This window comes from Medicago truncatula, chromosome 5, assembly GCF_003473485.1.
Source record: "Medicago truncatula cultivar Jemalong A17 chromosome 5, MtrunA17r5.0-ANR, whole genome shotgun sequence".
Taxonomy (NCBI): domain Eukaryota; kingdom Viridiplantae; phylum Streptophyta; class Magnoliopsida; order Fabales; family Fabaceae; genus Medicago; species Medicago truncatula.
Window position 1 is genome coordinate 13,908,352 of NC_053046.1, and position 14,168 is coordinate 13,922,519.

Sequence of the window (14,168 nt, forward strand, 5' to 3'; positions counted from 1 at the left end):
TCCTGCCTTTTTATTGCGCTAATACGTATAAATTACAAGTAGTGGTTTTTATGAAATTTTGATTAAAATTATATCTATATCTATACTATATATAGAGAAAATAACCTCTTTCAACTCTTTTGGACTGACTTTTTCTCTTTCCAAAAGTGCCCTCAATTTTCAATACAAATATAACACATGTAACAAATAGATAAGAATAAATTTAAATATTCAAAAAAATTAACGAAGACGATATGAATATATATATATATATATATATATATATATATATATGATTTTTTTCCTTTATCATTTAAAAAGTGTAACAAACTAAGGGGGGTGTATTGGATTAGGATTTTAAAAGACTATTTTAATAAAAAAAAGTCTTTAAGATTTTAAAAGACTGTGTGAGATTGTATTGATTCTGTGAGATTTTAAAAGACTTTTTATGTAAAAGACTTTATACACTCAAGATTTTAAAGGATTTATCACACAGACTTTTAAGGATTTCATGTGATTTTAAAATTTCAAAAGATTCAGTATATTTTAGGGGAAAAAGAGCAAACTTACAAGCGTGAATGATAAAAATAATGAACAAATAAATTATAGCGTTTGAATAAAAAAAAAATCAATAAAAAATTCTTTTACTATTGATTTTCAAATTTTAAGAATTTTATGGAATTTATAAGATTTTAAGGGACTAAAAAACACTCTAACACATTATTCTCAATACACATTTTTTATTTGTTAAAAATGTTATTCCCATAAAATTAAATTGTACATATTTAAAATTATGCCAGCACTTACAAATCTTTCAAAAAAAAATATTGTGTTAGCCATTACAAATCGGTCGAGTTACACGAGTTTACCGAGTGTTAACTCAGTCAAACTCGTTAAACCTTCCAATTTTACCAGAAACCGATTTTATCTCAAAGTTAACACGATTTTTGTACCTAAAAATGTCAACTCCATAATCTCGGAGATTTAACACTCGATTTGCGGAACATTGATTACGACATACTCTCTATCATAATATTCTCAATACAATTTTTTTATTTTTTTATGAGATAGAGAGAGGGAGAGAGGGGGGATGAGAGATGAGAGAGAGAGAGTGAGATAGAGAGAATGGAGAGATAGAGAAACGAAGAGAGAATAGGGAGGGGGAGGGGGAGGGGGAGAGAGAGAGAGAGATGAGAAGAAAAAGATAGTAACTTTTAAAATAAAAACAATCTCAAGAAATCTCATCTTTTCATGAAAGACTTTTTCTTGTTAAAATTACACTACAAAATCCCACAAAATCCATCAAAATCCAATTTATTAAACAATCCTTCAAAATTTGAATGATTTTGAATACCACAAGACTTTTTTTAAATGATGAAAAGTCTTGATTGAATACCTCAAGACTTTTTAAAAATGACAAAGAGTCTTGATTGAATACCACAAGATTTTTTTTAAATTGCAAAAAGTCTTGATTGAATACCACAAGACTTTTTCATAATTAAAAAGTCTTTTAAAATCCCATAGAATCCTAATCCAATACATCCCCCTAAATGAGTATATTTATACTTACTTTTTCATTATTCCAATTATACACTTAAATATTTTTTTCTATAATAAAGATTGTTCTCAATATCATTAAAAAAAATAATTTAGATTTTATTTTTTATTATATTGTTGGTGTCGTTGAAATATATAATCATGGTTATTTTGGTTTGTTATAACTTGAAAGCAACAAATATTTATATTTTTAGATTTAATCAAAATCAAAATTTAATAAAAAAAACACCGTTCATAATTTTCAAACGTTAACGCAATAAAAAGAGCGGAAAGACGAGCACGTGAGAGTCCGCCTTTTCGCTAGTCTATAGGTATTGAATATTTTGCACTTTCATAGTGTAACAAACTATACTTATATTTTTCAATGATACCAACAATATAATAAATATAATATCTTTAAATAAAAACATATAAATATAATATAAATTTTTATCTTTTTTAATGACACCAACAAAATTGCATTTCTATAGTCAAATTTGTTTAAGGGTATAAATTACGAATAATATTTTTTTATAAAATTTCGATTAAAATTAATTTGATTTTGATTAAAATTATAGGCATAGATAATAGATATTACTTTTATATTATAACGAACTATATTTATCATTTTCAATAATACCAACTATATAAAAATATAATATCTTTTAAAAAATATAATAAATATAATATATTCCAAAAAAAATATAACAAATATAATATAAATTCTTATCTTTTTGAATGACATCAACAAAATAACATTCTTATTGTCAAATTTGGATATGTGGCAGTTATAAGGTACCAACATAGTCATAAATGTCATGTAATATAAATATGCATTTATATAGGCTAACAAGTCATGTTAAGCTTTTAAAAAGTCTAAGCTATATCCTATGTCTTGAACTTTTTGATCGGACCAAACATGGGTAGAGATATTAAATGTGTCAAGTTGATCCAATCCACTCTGATGTGACGAAGAGATATTAAATGGGTCAAGTTGATCCAATCCACTCTGATGTCCCGAGCTTGATTACATAAATGGGCCAGATTATGCCAATTTGCTTGTTATTGAGCTGAAAATTATCAGGGCTTCACTTTTCCACCCTACCCATTTCTCGCGAGTCCTATTTTTTTTTTATGAAAATGTCCTTGTGATTTTCGGATTTTAGAATCCAAATTGAGTCTTCCTTTGTTATGGTGTGAAAAAAAAGTTTTTTACCAATTCGAATTTTATAATCTGAAAACCTCAAAAAATAGGGCGTGTTCATTCCTTTTTTCGGATTATAAAATCCGAACACCACCTAAGCACCGTTTTTGCAGGGGGAAAACAGTTCAGATTATATAATCCGAACTGTATTAGCACAAACTTAGTTCAGTCCGGTCTATTTTCTTCCCTAGTGTTAACAATAAGATATTACTAGAAATTAAGTTTAGGGGTCAAAACCTCGATGAATTGCCCTGATGGTATGTGCTAGGAACTTCAGAGTGTGTTTATCTCTAAGTCTAAGGTTTGAATCCTCGCGGTGTTAACAATTCATGTGTTGGCTAGCTAAGTCAATACAAGGTTTTCTTTGACTTCAATTTTGCCCCGTCAATGAAAATATATTTGGTCCCTCAAATTATTAAAAAAGAAAAACACAAATTTAAGGGGCGGGGGTGTGTGCGAAAATATATTTTGCATTTTTTCAAACAAAAATTATAATGTTAACAAGGGGGAGAAAAGGGTACACATCCAATGAGATACATCAAACATGTGCAGATTCTACCCTGTTATTGATTGATTGTGCTTTAAGTGCAACCCAACCAGCCTTATTTCTTCCACGTAAAGCAGAATTTTCAATTAATTTTGGAAAATTAATTGTGTCTCCTCGTTATCATAATATCATCTATGCAAAGTGAAATCTATGCTAATCCAGTATGAGCTATTTGATGTCTAATTTTGTAGGATCTAACTGAAACATCTCTTACTGTCACATTTTCTCTAAGCACCTTATGTTGTGTCCTATTCCTTACGTAGTGTCACACAGGTCCCATCTCACCATGTCCAAATCACATTGCTAGTATATAAATTATGCATATATTTCAAAGTTGCACCAAATATAATTATATCTTTCATTGAAATAACATGGATCATCATGGAATTTACACCAAAGGTGAAATGAAATTCTAGCTTCACTCAATTATAAATTCGTTTTTTTTCTTTCCATTCTTCATAGTTTTATTTTTATTTTTTTGTAGATATGTCAAATAAAAATGTTCTTGAGGTTCCTGTTTCAGCAGAGGAGTTGAAGATACGAAGCGAGCTTGCAATGATGATTGAAAGAGATTTAGAAGAGGAGATTAAGGAAGGTTTATACAATCTTGCTCGTCGATTGCTCCGGATTTTTCAGCAGAGAAAGGAGAGAGATGCAAAAGATGCAGCATTTGTTAAAGTAGATAACAAAATTAGAGCACTTTCTGAGGTGATTATAAGGATGAGAATGGAAGGAGGAACTAAAATTGAAATCAAGGAGGTTAACAAAGAAGCAAATAAAAAGGGTTGTGCTTTTACACCAAATTTTAGACCCAAAAAATGTTTGAAAGAAGTTAAGAAGATTGATTGGGAGAAGAGTTTAAGGGCAGGTTCAAGCCCTGTTCCTGTGAAAGGATCATATGTTAGATCAAAGCAAAAGGATAAAATAATGATGAGGGGAAAAAATGCAAGTGAGGATAAGAAGCTACTTCAATTGGTGTGGAAGGTTTAAAGCTCAATTTCTTTGGTTTTATTTTCTTGCTTTTTTAAATTGGATTTTGTATTTCTTACTATGCTTATTAATTTGGGATGAATTTTCCTGATCGGATATGAATAAAGTTGTTTTGATGAAATAACGTATCAATTCAGTGTGTGATATAATGATATCAAATTGAAGTAGTGTTAACATGAACAATTACAACTATTTGTCATCCTTAAAAAAAAAAACTACAACTATTTCTCAAAATAAATAAAAATAATGTAAAACCATTTATATTAACTACTAGTAAGCTTGCTAAAAAAAAAAGGAGCTATTAGTAAGCAACTTTAGGATACAGTTTTTATTTGTTATTTTTTAACTCAAACAATTTCCATTCGTAAATGAAGATAAGATCGTTACAATCAAATTAAACAAACTTGTGTTCGAGTATTTGACATTCACAATTTAATAAGCGAATTACACAAGAATGAAACATATATAGCACAGAAAACCCACCAAGACATTTCAAATCTAACAATTTAATTTTAACTAACTTTGTAGTTTCATTCGGACATGGTCAATTGTCAAAGAGAACAGAGGGTCCATATGCTTCAATTTTATTCTCATATTGTTACAAATCATTTCTTTAACTTGTGTAGGTTCAATTTGACTGTAAGTGATCGTAGATGTGGAGAAAATGCTGAAGTTGGCGTCAGCCACCATTAACATTGTATGCAAAACGCACTTCTAAGAGGGTCACACACTTATGGGGCTTTTCATAAAAAACCATTGATATACATATTGAGCAACTAAATATAACATTAGGATACCAAATAGAAAGCAAAATAGGGAAAACATAAAACACCAAGAACTAAATAGATGTTAGACCTCAAACCATCAATGAAGAGAGCAAACCACAAAAATGCTATGAGGACACTTTGTGTGTATCTGCAAGTGGGGGCAATCACGTGCTAAGTCGGGTTAGAGGCACTCCATCAAAATTATGGCAATGAGGAGAAGTTTTGCGCCACTGTGAGATGTGATGACTTGATAGAACTCGAGACATACCTGAGATGAAAACATCGAGGGGGATTTTGGTTGTGGGTGGGAGACTACATGTATTGGTGTCATGAGCACGGGGTGGAGGGGTGGCTGAAGTTATGGGTGTTGCAGAAGGAGAGTTGAAAGAGTAAATATGTTTTATACACTGTCAATCAATCATAATCGTGAGATCATTTAAAATAATTGACTTTAATCATAACTATTTTTAAAATTATTAAATTAATTGGTTGTAATTTAATGATATTGTAAAGTTTTTTAAACTAGTGTTGGTTTTTACACTAGTGTTGTTTTTTTTTTTTTTTTTTTTTTTAAGAATACACTAGTGTTGTTATATGCAAATTCTGAACAAGTCTAACCAATGGAAGTAAGAATTTTTCAATAGTAACATATTTCGAGCAAAAGACATAATGATGAAGCCAAAATAAAAGGAAGGTGACATCCAAGACATCCTTCAATGACGAATAATTGTTCTAAATCAAATGGTTATAATTTGAGAAGTTTAGAATGTGATCGTTATTGTTTTTGGGTTCAACAAAATGAGTTAAAATCTTACCTATAGGTTTAAGACCTATGATGGTAGCTACATCGAACTAGGGCCGGCCCAAGGTATAGGCTGGGTGTGCGGTGGCCTAGGGTCCATGCCCGTAGGGGCCAAAAAAAATTATACAAGGGGTGCATATAGAAATACTTGTTTTATAGGGGTTATATATAGTAGAAATTTCAAAGAAGGCCCAACTATTCATCATTCTTCAGCCCAGTAGCCCTTCACCCCTTTTATTTTACAACTCAACATCTTTTCATTTTCACATCCCAACGCTTTCATTTTCACACGCCCCAACATTGGCTAAAACGCTAAATATAAAATTAAAACGTAAAACACAAAAGCAACACGTAAAAAGCAAAATATCTACTCCTTTTTAGAGACTAAATTTGTTTTTAGTTTGAGAATGCTTTTTGGTGTTTCAAATTGAAGCTAATTTGAATTTATATTTAGATTTCATAATAAAATATGACTTTCATCATGAAAATTTCATGCTTGCGTCACCAAATTTGGTCTCGTGTGATTTTTTATAAGTAACATCATATTTTATTGACAAATGATAAAAAGGTTTTCATGTTATTGGATTTGAGAGAAGTGTATTTTATACTATTATAGATTTATGGTGGTAAATGATTATGAAGCTCTTTGAAAAATTTTAGAGGTGGTAAATCAGTTGAATTATCAACTCAGATAATAAAACTTACACAAAGCTTCATATGTCTACCTATCTTTTTCCTTAGCTTTGCTTGGTTTGGTTCGACCCCTACAAAAATTGTTTTGTTATTCTTTTTTATTAATAATCTATAGGACAGAGTGTATTTGACACTATATTTTGGGGCATCAACATAGCTGGGTTTCAAAATATTGTATTATAGTATTATGGTGACTTGGGGTAATACCATAGATGATATGTCAACCACCATGATTAATACATGTCTCATTCATCATTTGTAAAATAAAATAATCATATGATTATATAAAGGGACAATTTTCTCAAAATTGACCTAAGACCTATAAAATGTTAGGGATGAGGTTGCATCGAATAGGTAACAATCAACATCCCATAAGAAGTGCGGAAAGTGTGGTAGGATGGATCTCAAAAATAAAGGACATTAAACACTTGGGGAAAGTTGTAATAAAAGTTAGACTTACCAAGTACTCCATCCGTTTCAAAATAAGTGTCGTTTCAGTTTCCAATGCAATAATAACTTTTTCTTTTTAATTTTATCCTTCAATTAATACTATGTTACACTACTTCCAAGGTATTATTTTTTCTTTAATGAAAAACAAACCAATATTTGATTAGGATAATTTGGTAAAATAGCTATGACATTTGACTACTTTATTTCATTCCTTAATATATATGCAATTGGCTAAAGCAACACTCATTTTGAAATAGAGGGAGTATAACAAAATCATATATGACTGTTTTCTTCCAAAATGAGGCTTTTTGTTCTTCTACACGATTGAGTCAAGAAATATACAAAACTTTGGTAGAAATTTTCTTAGCAGATGGCTTTTGGGCAGTGGCGGAGGCTTGTATGGGCTGAGGTGGGCCATGGCCCACCCCCAAATATTGGGAAATTACGAAAATACCCTCAGCTTATTTTGTTTTTCCAAGTGACCCACAACATTCTCACTTCAGACTTTTCCCCTTCCACTTCCTCTGTTACAGCACACACTTCTTCTCATTCTTTGAAGCGCGACCGCCACACTTCTTCCCCTTCTGCCGCGCAACCGCCGCACTTCTTCCTCTTCCGACCGCGTGACCGCCGGCACTTCTTCCCCTTCCGACCGCCGGCACTCCCTTCTCTCTCATTCAAAAAAGATCAAACAAAAACCCTTTTTCTTTTCACTCTGTTTTTCCTATCCAAATGGAAAGGTAATTTGTTGACTATTGTTGATTTTCTTTTTGATTTTAGAATTTAAAGGTGTTTGTTTATTGTTGTTTGCTACTAAGATTGGTTGTTGTTTGATAATTTTTGATTGATGATTGCTATTATTACTAAGTTTGAATGTTAATTAATTTTCTTATTTGTTGTTCTTGTTTGTTGATTGTTAGTATTTGATAATTGAATTTTGAAACTGCAATGTTTTCATATTTTTGTTGTTATGCACATCTTGAGCAACCTTGCATTTGTTATGTGATTCTCATCTCTTGTTATGGCAGATTGGCAGTAGCAATGTTATCACGGCCCACCCACATTTTGTTCATATTATTGGTAGTAGCAATGTTTTTCTATGGCAGTAGCAATGTTTTTCTATGGTAGTAGCAACATTTTGTTCATAAATGAATGTTTTTCTATGGCAGTAGCAATGTGCCAATGTGTTATTTGCAATGAATATGTTCTAATTGTTTTCAATTAAACTTTTGAAGCATAAGTGATTTTGACTTATAGAATTATGGACTTATGGAATTATTTGACTTATTGAATTATTTATTTTTTTGAAAACAGAAAAGTTAAGAAGAAGAAGAGTGTAACACTTGATCATTTTTATAAGAAGAGAGTTTGTGAGAGTGAAAGAGATGAACAAGGAATGACTCCTCCATCTCAACCTATTAAAGTTCCAAGAATTGAAGAAGACATAACTCATATGACTCAACCTGTTGATGTTCAAAGAATTGAAGAATTGCATAACGCGGGTGATTTTTTGAATTCTTTAGAACGTGATCCTGGAAAGCGTTCCCCAATATGGACATTTCCAGCAAATCATGTGGATGAAATACGAAGAGCTTATCTAAATTGGGGTCCATATCAAAAGAATATCCTTTGTCTGGTACAGGAGATCATCCAAGACGGTTTAAAGACACTTGGTTTAGCTTATTTCATTCATGGCTAGAATATTCACCTTCAAAGGATGCCGCATTTTGCTTACCATGCTGTCTTTTTAACAAAGGACCAAATGGACGTTCTGAATTTGATGTCTTCGTTATTACAGGTTTTAGAGGTTGGAAGAGAGTTAGAGATGGAAAGAATTGTGCTTTTCTTAAGCACATTGGGAAGGATCCTTGCTCACATCACAACAATGCAGTGAAAGCTTGTAATGACTTGTTGAATCAAAGGGCACACATTAGACATGGATTTCAAAAACAAAGCTCAAGTCAAATTATGAATAACCGACTACGTCTCAAGGCTTCAATTGATGTTGTTCGTTGGTTAACACTTCAAGCTTGTGCTTTTAGGGGTCACGACGAAAAGGTTATATCAAAAAACCAAGGTAATTTTCTTGAGTTGCTAAAACTTTTGGCCTCTTATAATGATGAAGTTGCACAAGTTGTGTTGAATAATGCTCCAAAGAATGGAAAATATACTTGCCATCAAGTTCAAAAAGAGCTCTTGGCAATTCTTTCTAGTAGAGTGAAAAAACATATCCGTGAGGAAATTGGTGATTCCAAGTTTTGTATCATTGTAGATGAAGCTCGCGATGAGTCACAAAAGGAACAAATGGCTCTTGTGTTAAGATTTGTTGATAAAGATGGTTTAATACAAGAGCGATTTTTTGATATGAGATGTGTTACCAGCACTACATCTTTAAGTCTTAAGGAAGCGGTGTGTGATATACTTTCTCGACATAACCTTGATGTTTCTAACCTTCGTGGTCAATGGTATGATGGTGCAAGCAATATGAGAGGAGAATGGAACGGTTTACAAGCATTGTTTATGAAGGATTGTCCTTATGCATACTACATCCATTGTTTTGCTCATAGATTACAACTTGCCTTGGTTACTGCATCAAGAGAAGTCAAACCAATTCATAAATTCTTTGAGAAACTGACTTTTATTGTCAATGCTGTTTGTTCTTCTCCTAAGAGACATGATGAGTTACAAGCTGCCCAACTAAAAGAAAATGAATATTTGTTGGAAATTGAAGAGATTGTACCTGGTAAAGGTGCAAACCAAATTGGTACTGTGAAACGGGCAACAGATACTCGATGGGGATCACATTTTAGTTCTATTTGTAGCTTGATCCGCATGTATGAAGCAACTTGTTTTGTTTTAAAAAAAATTGCAAAGGAAGCAACAAATTATTCTACAAGTGGGAATGCTGACAGTGCTTACAATTACTTGAAGTCATTTGATTTTATATTTATCTTGCATTTGATGAAAGAAATATGGGGATAACAGATGTGCTTTGTCAAGCCTTGCAACTACAAGCTCAAGATGTAGTTAATGCTATGTTTCTGGTTCGTAACACAAAAACTCTTATTCAACAATTGAGAGAAGATGGTTGGGATAAATTACTTGCTAATGTGAGATATTTTTGTGTAAGACATGCTATTGAGATTCCTGATCTCGATGATTTGCATTCAACAACAAGATTTGGACGCTCTCGTCTCGAAGATAACCAGGTAACAATAGAGCACTATTTTAGAGTTGAAATATTTTTTACTACCATTGATAAACAATTACAAGAGTTGAATAGTAGATTTAGTGAGGAGGCAATGGATTTGTTAACTCTAAGTTGTGCTTTGACTCCTAAGGATAGTTATAAAGCTTTTGATGTTGATACTATTTGCACTCTTGTTGATAAATACTATCCCATGGATTTCAATGATCAAGAGAAGATTCACTTGTGTTATCAACTCGAGCAATTCATTGTTGATGCCCGCAAAGAACCATGTTTGAAGAATTTATCAACTATTCAAGAATTATGCTCGTGTTTGGTTGCAACTGAGAGGAATAAAATTTACTTCTTGATTGATAGACTACTCCGCCTTATCATGACTCTTCCAGTTTCTACAGCCACAACTGAGAGATCTTTTTCAGCAATGAAGATTATCAAGACTAGGTTGAGAAACAAGATGGGAAGTGGGTTTCTAAATGATACCATGACAGTTTATATCAAAAGGGAAATTAGTGCAAGTATTAGTTATGAGTCAGTTATTGATGATTTCAAGTTAGTTGGATCGCGTAACGACTTATTTTAATTTCCTAAGGTATGTAGTTTACTTTTTTGATTAAACTTTGTGCTTAGCGTTTATTTCAACTGAAAAATTTATATTTTATATATTAGAGTATATTTTGTTGGCCCACCCCCGATATTTTTTCTAGCTCCGCCACTGCTTTTGGGGATTGGCATTACCGGACATCGATCTAAAAGCTTCCTTAATGGCTTCAAGAAACATGGAATTGACAGGATTTTTAAAGGCTAGTGGTGGAGAAAAAGGTTGATTAGGGAAGAAAGATTCAGCATGCTTAAGATGATTAGACGGAGAAGTGTCCCTAAGAAAGAAGATAGTTGTTTTTTAAAAACAAAAGAGATGTTTACCTGGGACCATTTTTACCTTCATGAAGACATTCGAAGATTCAAAGTGTCTAAATTTACAAAATAACTACCATATTACAAAAGAAGTAGTTATACTTAGGAAGCCTTCAATGTTCATAATTCAAAATGCTAGAAGAAACTTGTAGTAGAAGTTTTCCAAGTTAGTTAGAGATAATTGATATTCATGCACTATAGGAGTTAGTTTCCTTCATTCTCTATTGCCTACTAGATAACACATTCACTTTCATAAGATAAACATTTTACTGGTTGTTTGATTCGAACGATGTATGTAACTCACTTTTACTTGTCATAATAATTATAATGCCATCATATTACCCCTTTTATTTTATGTTTAAGCACTTTTGTTTTTTTTTTTTCTGCCCTACTTTCTTCTTTACATTTTCGTAGCAGTTTCTTGTTGTGTGTTCACTTCAAAATAAGACTTGAGGCTTTAAACCTATCAACTAAGAATCGCCTTAGAATTTAATTTGAGTCTTAGATTGATCATCAAATTCATCTACTGAGAGGATAGATTTTCACGTCAACAAATGCAAAGAAATTAAAATCTTATATAAAACTCAAATTTTAAATTTTACCAAATACTTTGTAAAACCCAAAAACTGAGTTTTCAATTTTCATAAAAAGTTGGAAAATCGAATTTTGAATTTTATTAAATTTTAGTTTTCTATACCCTATGTTTTGAGCTGAAGAGCTTACACTATTTACTATGTATTATATAAAAATGAACAGGTAAAAATTAGTGAAACAAAATAGTTAAAACTAAAAAAGATAATATGAAATTTTTTAGAAGTTGTGAAAATGAAAGAAGTAGGTGTGAAATATCTAAACCCATAGGGGGCCTAACAATATTAATATGAGCTTAGATATGAATAAAACATGGAAAATTGCTCTTTAAACACCCATGTATTGCTCACAGACACTTCAAATTAACGAAAATACCTCCAACGACAATTAATTATCATTAAATTATAAACGGTAGTTAATTTCCGTTTGTTCGTAAACAACAATTAAGAATCATTTAAACTCATCCATGTGGCAGGAATGATAATTAATTACCGTTCAACCCATAACTTGCAAGTGGTCGATGAGAATCACCATTAGTAAGACCCCTCGTGGTATAAGCTTTAAGGGCGTGTTTGATATGTTATAAAATAAAGGACAGGACAACTTCAGTTGTACTATGTTTGATTGTGAAATTGTTTTAGGGACATGACAAACTTAGGGGCAAGAGACAATACAAAAACCAAAATTTTTGTCTCTCACTAAACTACATCACAACTTTTTGTATCAAGTCTCATTAAGAGAAATGATATTTGAACAATCATTTTGTAACAACTTTTGTGACAACTTTCTATTTCACACTCATATTGTTTCCTTACTTTCTCTCTATTGTTTTGGTTTTTGTGTCAATCTTTATATTTTTTTGTATATTTTGGTTGGTCAAAAGAGTTGTCTTCAAAAGTGGTTGTTCAAATAACATTACTCTTAAATTAAATATCAAAGTAGCCTCTCTTTTTCTTCCACAAAATTTGGTATAAAACAAGAAATTGTTCAATAACATAAAAATTTGTCATATAATATTCTGTCTTATATTGTGTTGTTCTGTCATTTGTCTACCTTTTAGCAAATCAAATACTCCTAGCAAATCAAATACTCCATAAGAGGACGAGATTGATAGCCCCACAAATCATTCCAAAATTCTACCAAATGTCCCGATCCAAGTTTCCAGGTAACCTTTTGCAAGAAATCCTCCTAGACCACACACATACCCTTCCAAAAATTACTTCCATGTCTAGCTTTGTTCACAACTAGTATGACTTGCATTCCACATTGGTATTTCTTCCTAATAACAGTAGTTACATCAATGCTTGACAAATATTGTTTATTAAAAATATTATTATCTCTCTTTTATTTATACAATTTTATTAATCGATTTAAAATAGTAAAATGAGTCACTCGTAATAAAAGTATCTATCAGTTTTGCCGATAGTTAAAATCATCTTCATAACGGACTACTTTTAACAGTTCCTTTAGTTTTTTTATCTACAAAATTCCAATCTAAAATTTTGGTTAACTAATTCAAGTAAAGCTTCGATCAAACCAACATAATCTTGGTTGGTGCTAGCAATTTTTGTACGTATAACACACTATAACCGCATTGTGTCTATGTTTTTTTGTTCCTTTTCTATTTTCAAAGAGAAATTAGTCACACCGTGGGCCAATTGGGCTCCCCAAACATTACTCCTGGAATCATTGTGATGACTAAATATCATTGTTTGGATATTGGGAACCATAGTAGGGACGACCAATTTTTAAGGTCGTTGGTAAGGCAGCTACCCTGCCAGCATGCCACAGCAAGGATTCTCCACAAGGGACACAACACAATGTAAGGTGACAAAACCAAATTCATTGGAAACTTTTCTCTTTCGAATCATCAATTTTGCTTTGGAAAAAGTTTGTAATCCAACCGAATCTATAACCGGTCCCTCCTCTTCTTAGTTTCTTCCTTTGCATCTTTTAGTTGACCTTCATGGAGAATTCAGAACCATACGTTATGCACATTTTCTAGCTTTTGTTTTCTTGCTCTTTATCCTTTACAAATTAAACTTCTATTCACTTGAAATGCAATCAATTTAAGCTGCCAATAAAGAAAATAATAATAATGAACATAACTTGTTGTGTACGGCTATTATAAGTGAAAAGGCTTAACTAATGCTGGAGTAGGGAAGAGAAAGAGTAGCATAGCACATCAAGCAGAAATGAGTCACACTATTTGCTTGATGTTTAACACAACTCACTAAAGTTTAGAAAGAAGAAAAGAAAAAAAAAATGTCAAACACATCCACCAATGACCATCCACGAATTGCAAATGATCGTAGTAAGATTAGAGCGGAAGAATTTCATCAAGAAAAAAAAGTTTCGAGTGCAAAAATGATAATTCCAAGATCAGGGGAAAGAAAAATATAAATCAGAAAAGGAGTCAAACTCCGGGAATATTTAGGATTTTCAAAGTCTATTTTGAAGGAAAACAAATATCATCAATCGAAGTTATT

General features: G+C 31.8%; 2 protein-coding genes across 2 annotated transcripts; both read left to right on the plus strand.

The window, feature by feature from the left end:
* Positions 1 to 3,427: 3,427 nt before the first annotated feature.
* LOC11407365 (uncharacterized) lies at positions 3,428 to 4,388 on the plus strand. The gene is made up of 2 exons (XM_003613043.4): positions 3,428 to 3,665; positions 3,751 to 4,388. The coding sequence occupies exons 1-2, from the start codon at positions 3,638 to 3,640 to the stop codon at positions 4,254 to 4,256; spliced, it is 534 nt and encodes a 177-aa protein (XP_003613091.1). The 5' UTR covers positions 3,428 to 3,637; the 3' UTR covers positions 4,257 to 4,388.
* A 2,950-nt stretch (positions 4,389 to 7,338) lies between these two features.
* On the plus strand, positions 7,339 to 10,756 carry LOC112422035 (zinc finger MYM-type protein 1-like). Its single transcript, XM_024784748.1, has 4 exons — positions 7,339 to 7,559; positions 8,283 to 8,626; positions 8,767 to 9,802; positions 9,937 to 10,756. Exons 1-4 carry the CDS (start codon positions 7,339 to 7,341, stop codon positions 10,754 to 10,756), a joined length of 2,421 nt encoding a protein of 806 aa, XP_024640516.1.
* The last annotated feature ends 3,412 nt before the right edge of the window (positions 10,757 to 14,168 follow it).

Excerpts from the sequence above, each read along its gene's own strand:
- LOC112422035 (XM_024784748.1), top strand. The coding sequence starts at position 7,339 with ATGGCTTTTGGGCAGTGGCGGAGGCTTGTATGGGCTGAGGTGGGCCAT. Across the intron at positions 7,560-8,282 it reads ACTTCTTCCCCTTCTGCCGC|AAAAGTTAAGAAGAAGAAGA; the intron begins GCAACCGCCGCA and ends TTTTGAAAACAG. Across the intron at positions 8,627-8,766 it reads ACAGGAGATCATCCAAGACG|GTTTTAGAGGTTGGAAGAGA; the intron begins GTTTAAAGACAC and ends TCGTTATTACAG.
- LOC11407365 (XM_003613043.4), top strand. The coding sequence starts at position 3,638 with ATGGATCATCATGGAATTTACACCAAAG. Across the intron at positions 3,666-3,750 it reads TCATGGAATTTACACCAAAG|ATATGTCAAATAAAAATGTT; the intron begins GTGAAATGAAAT and ends ATTTTTTTGTAG.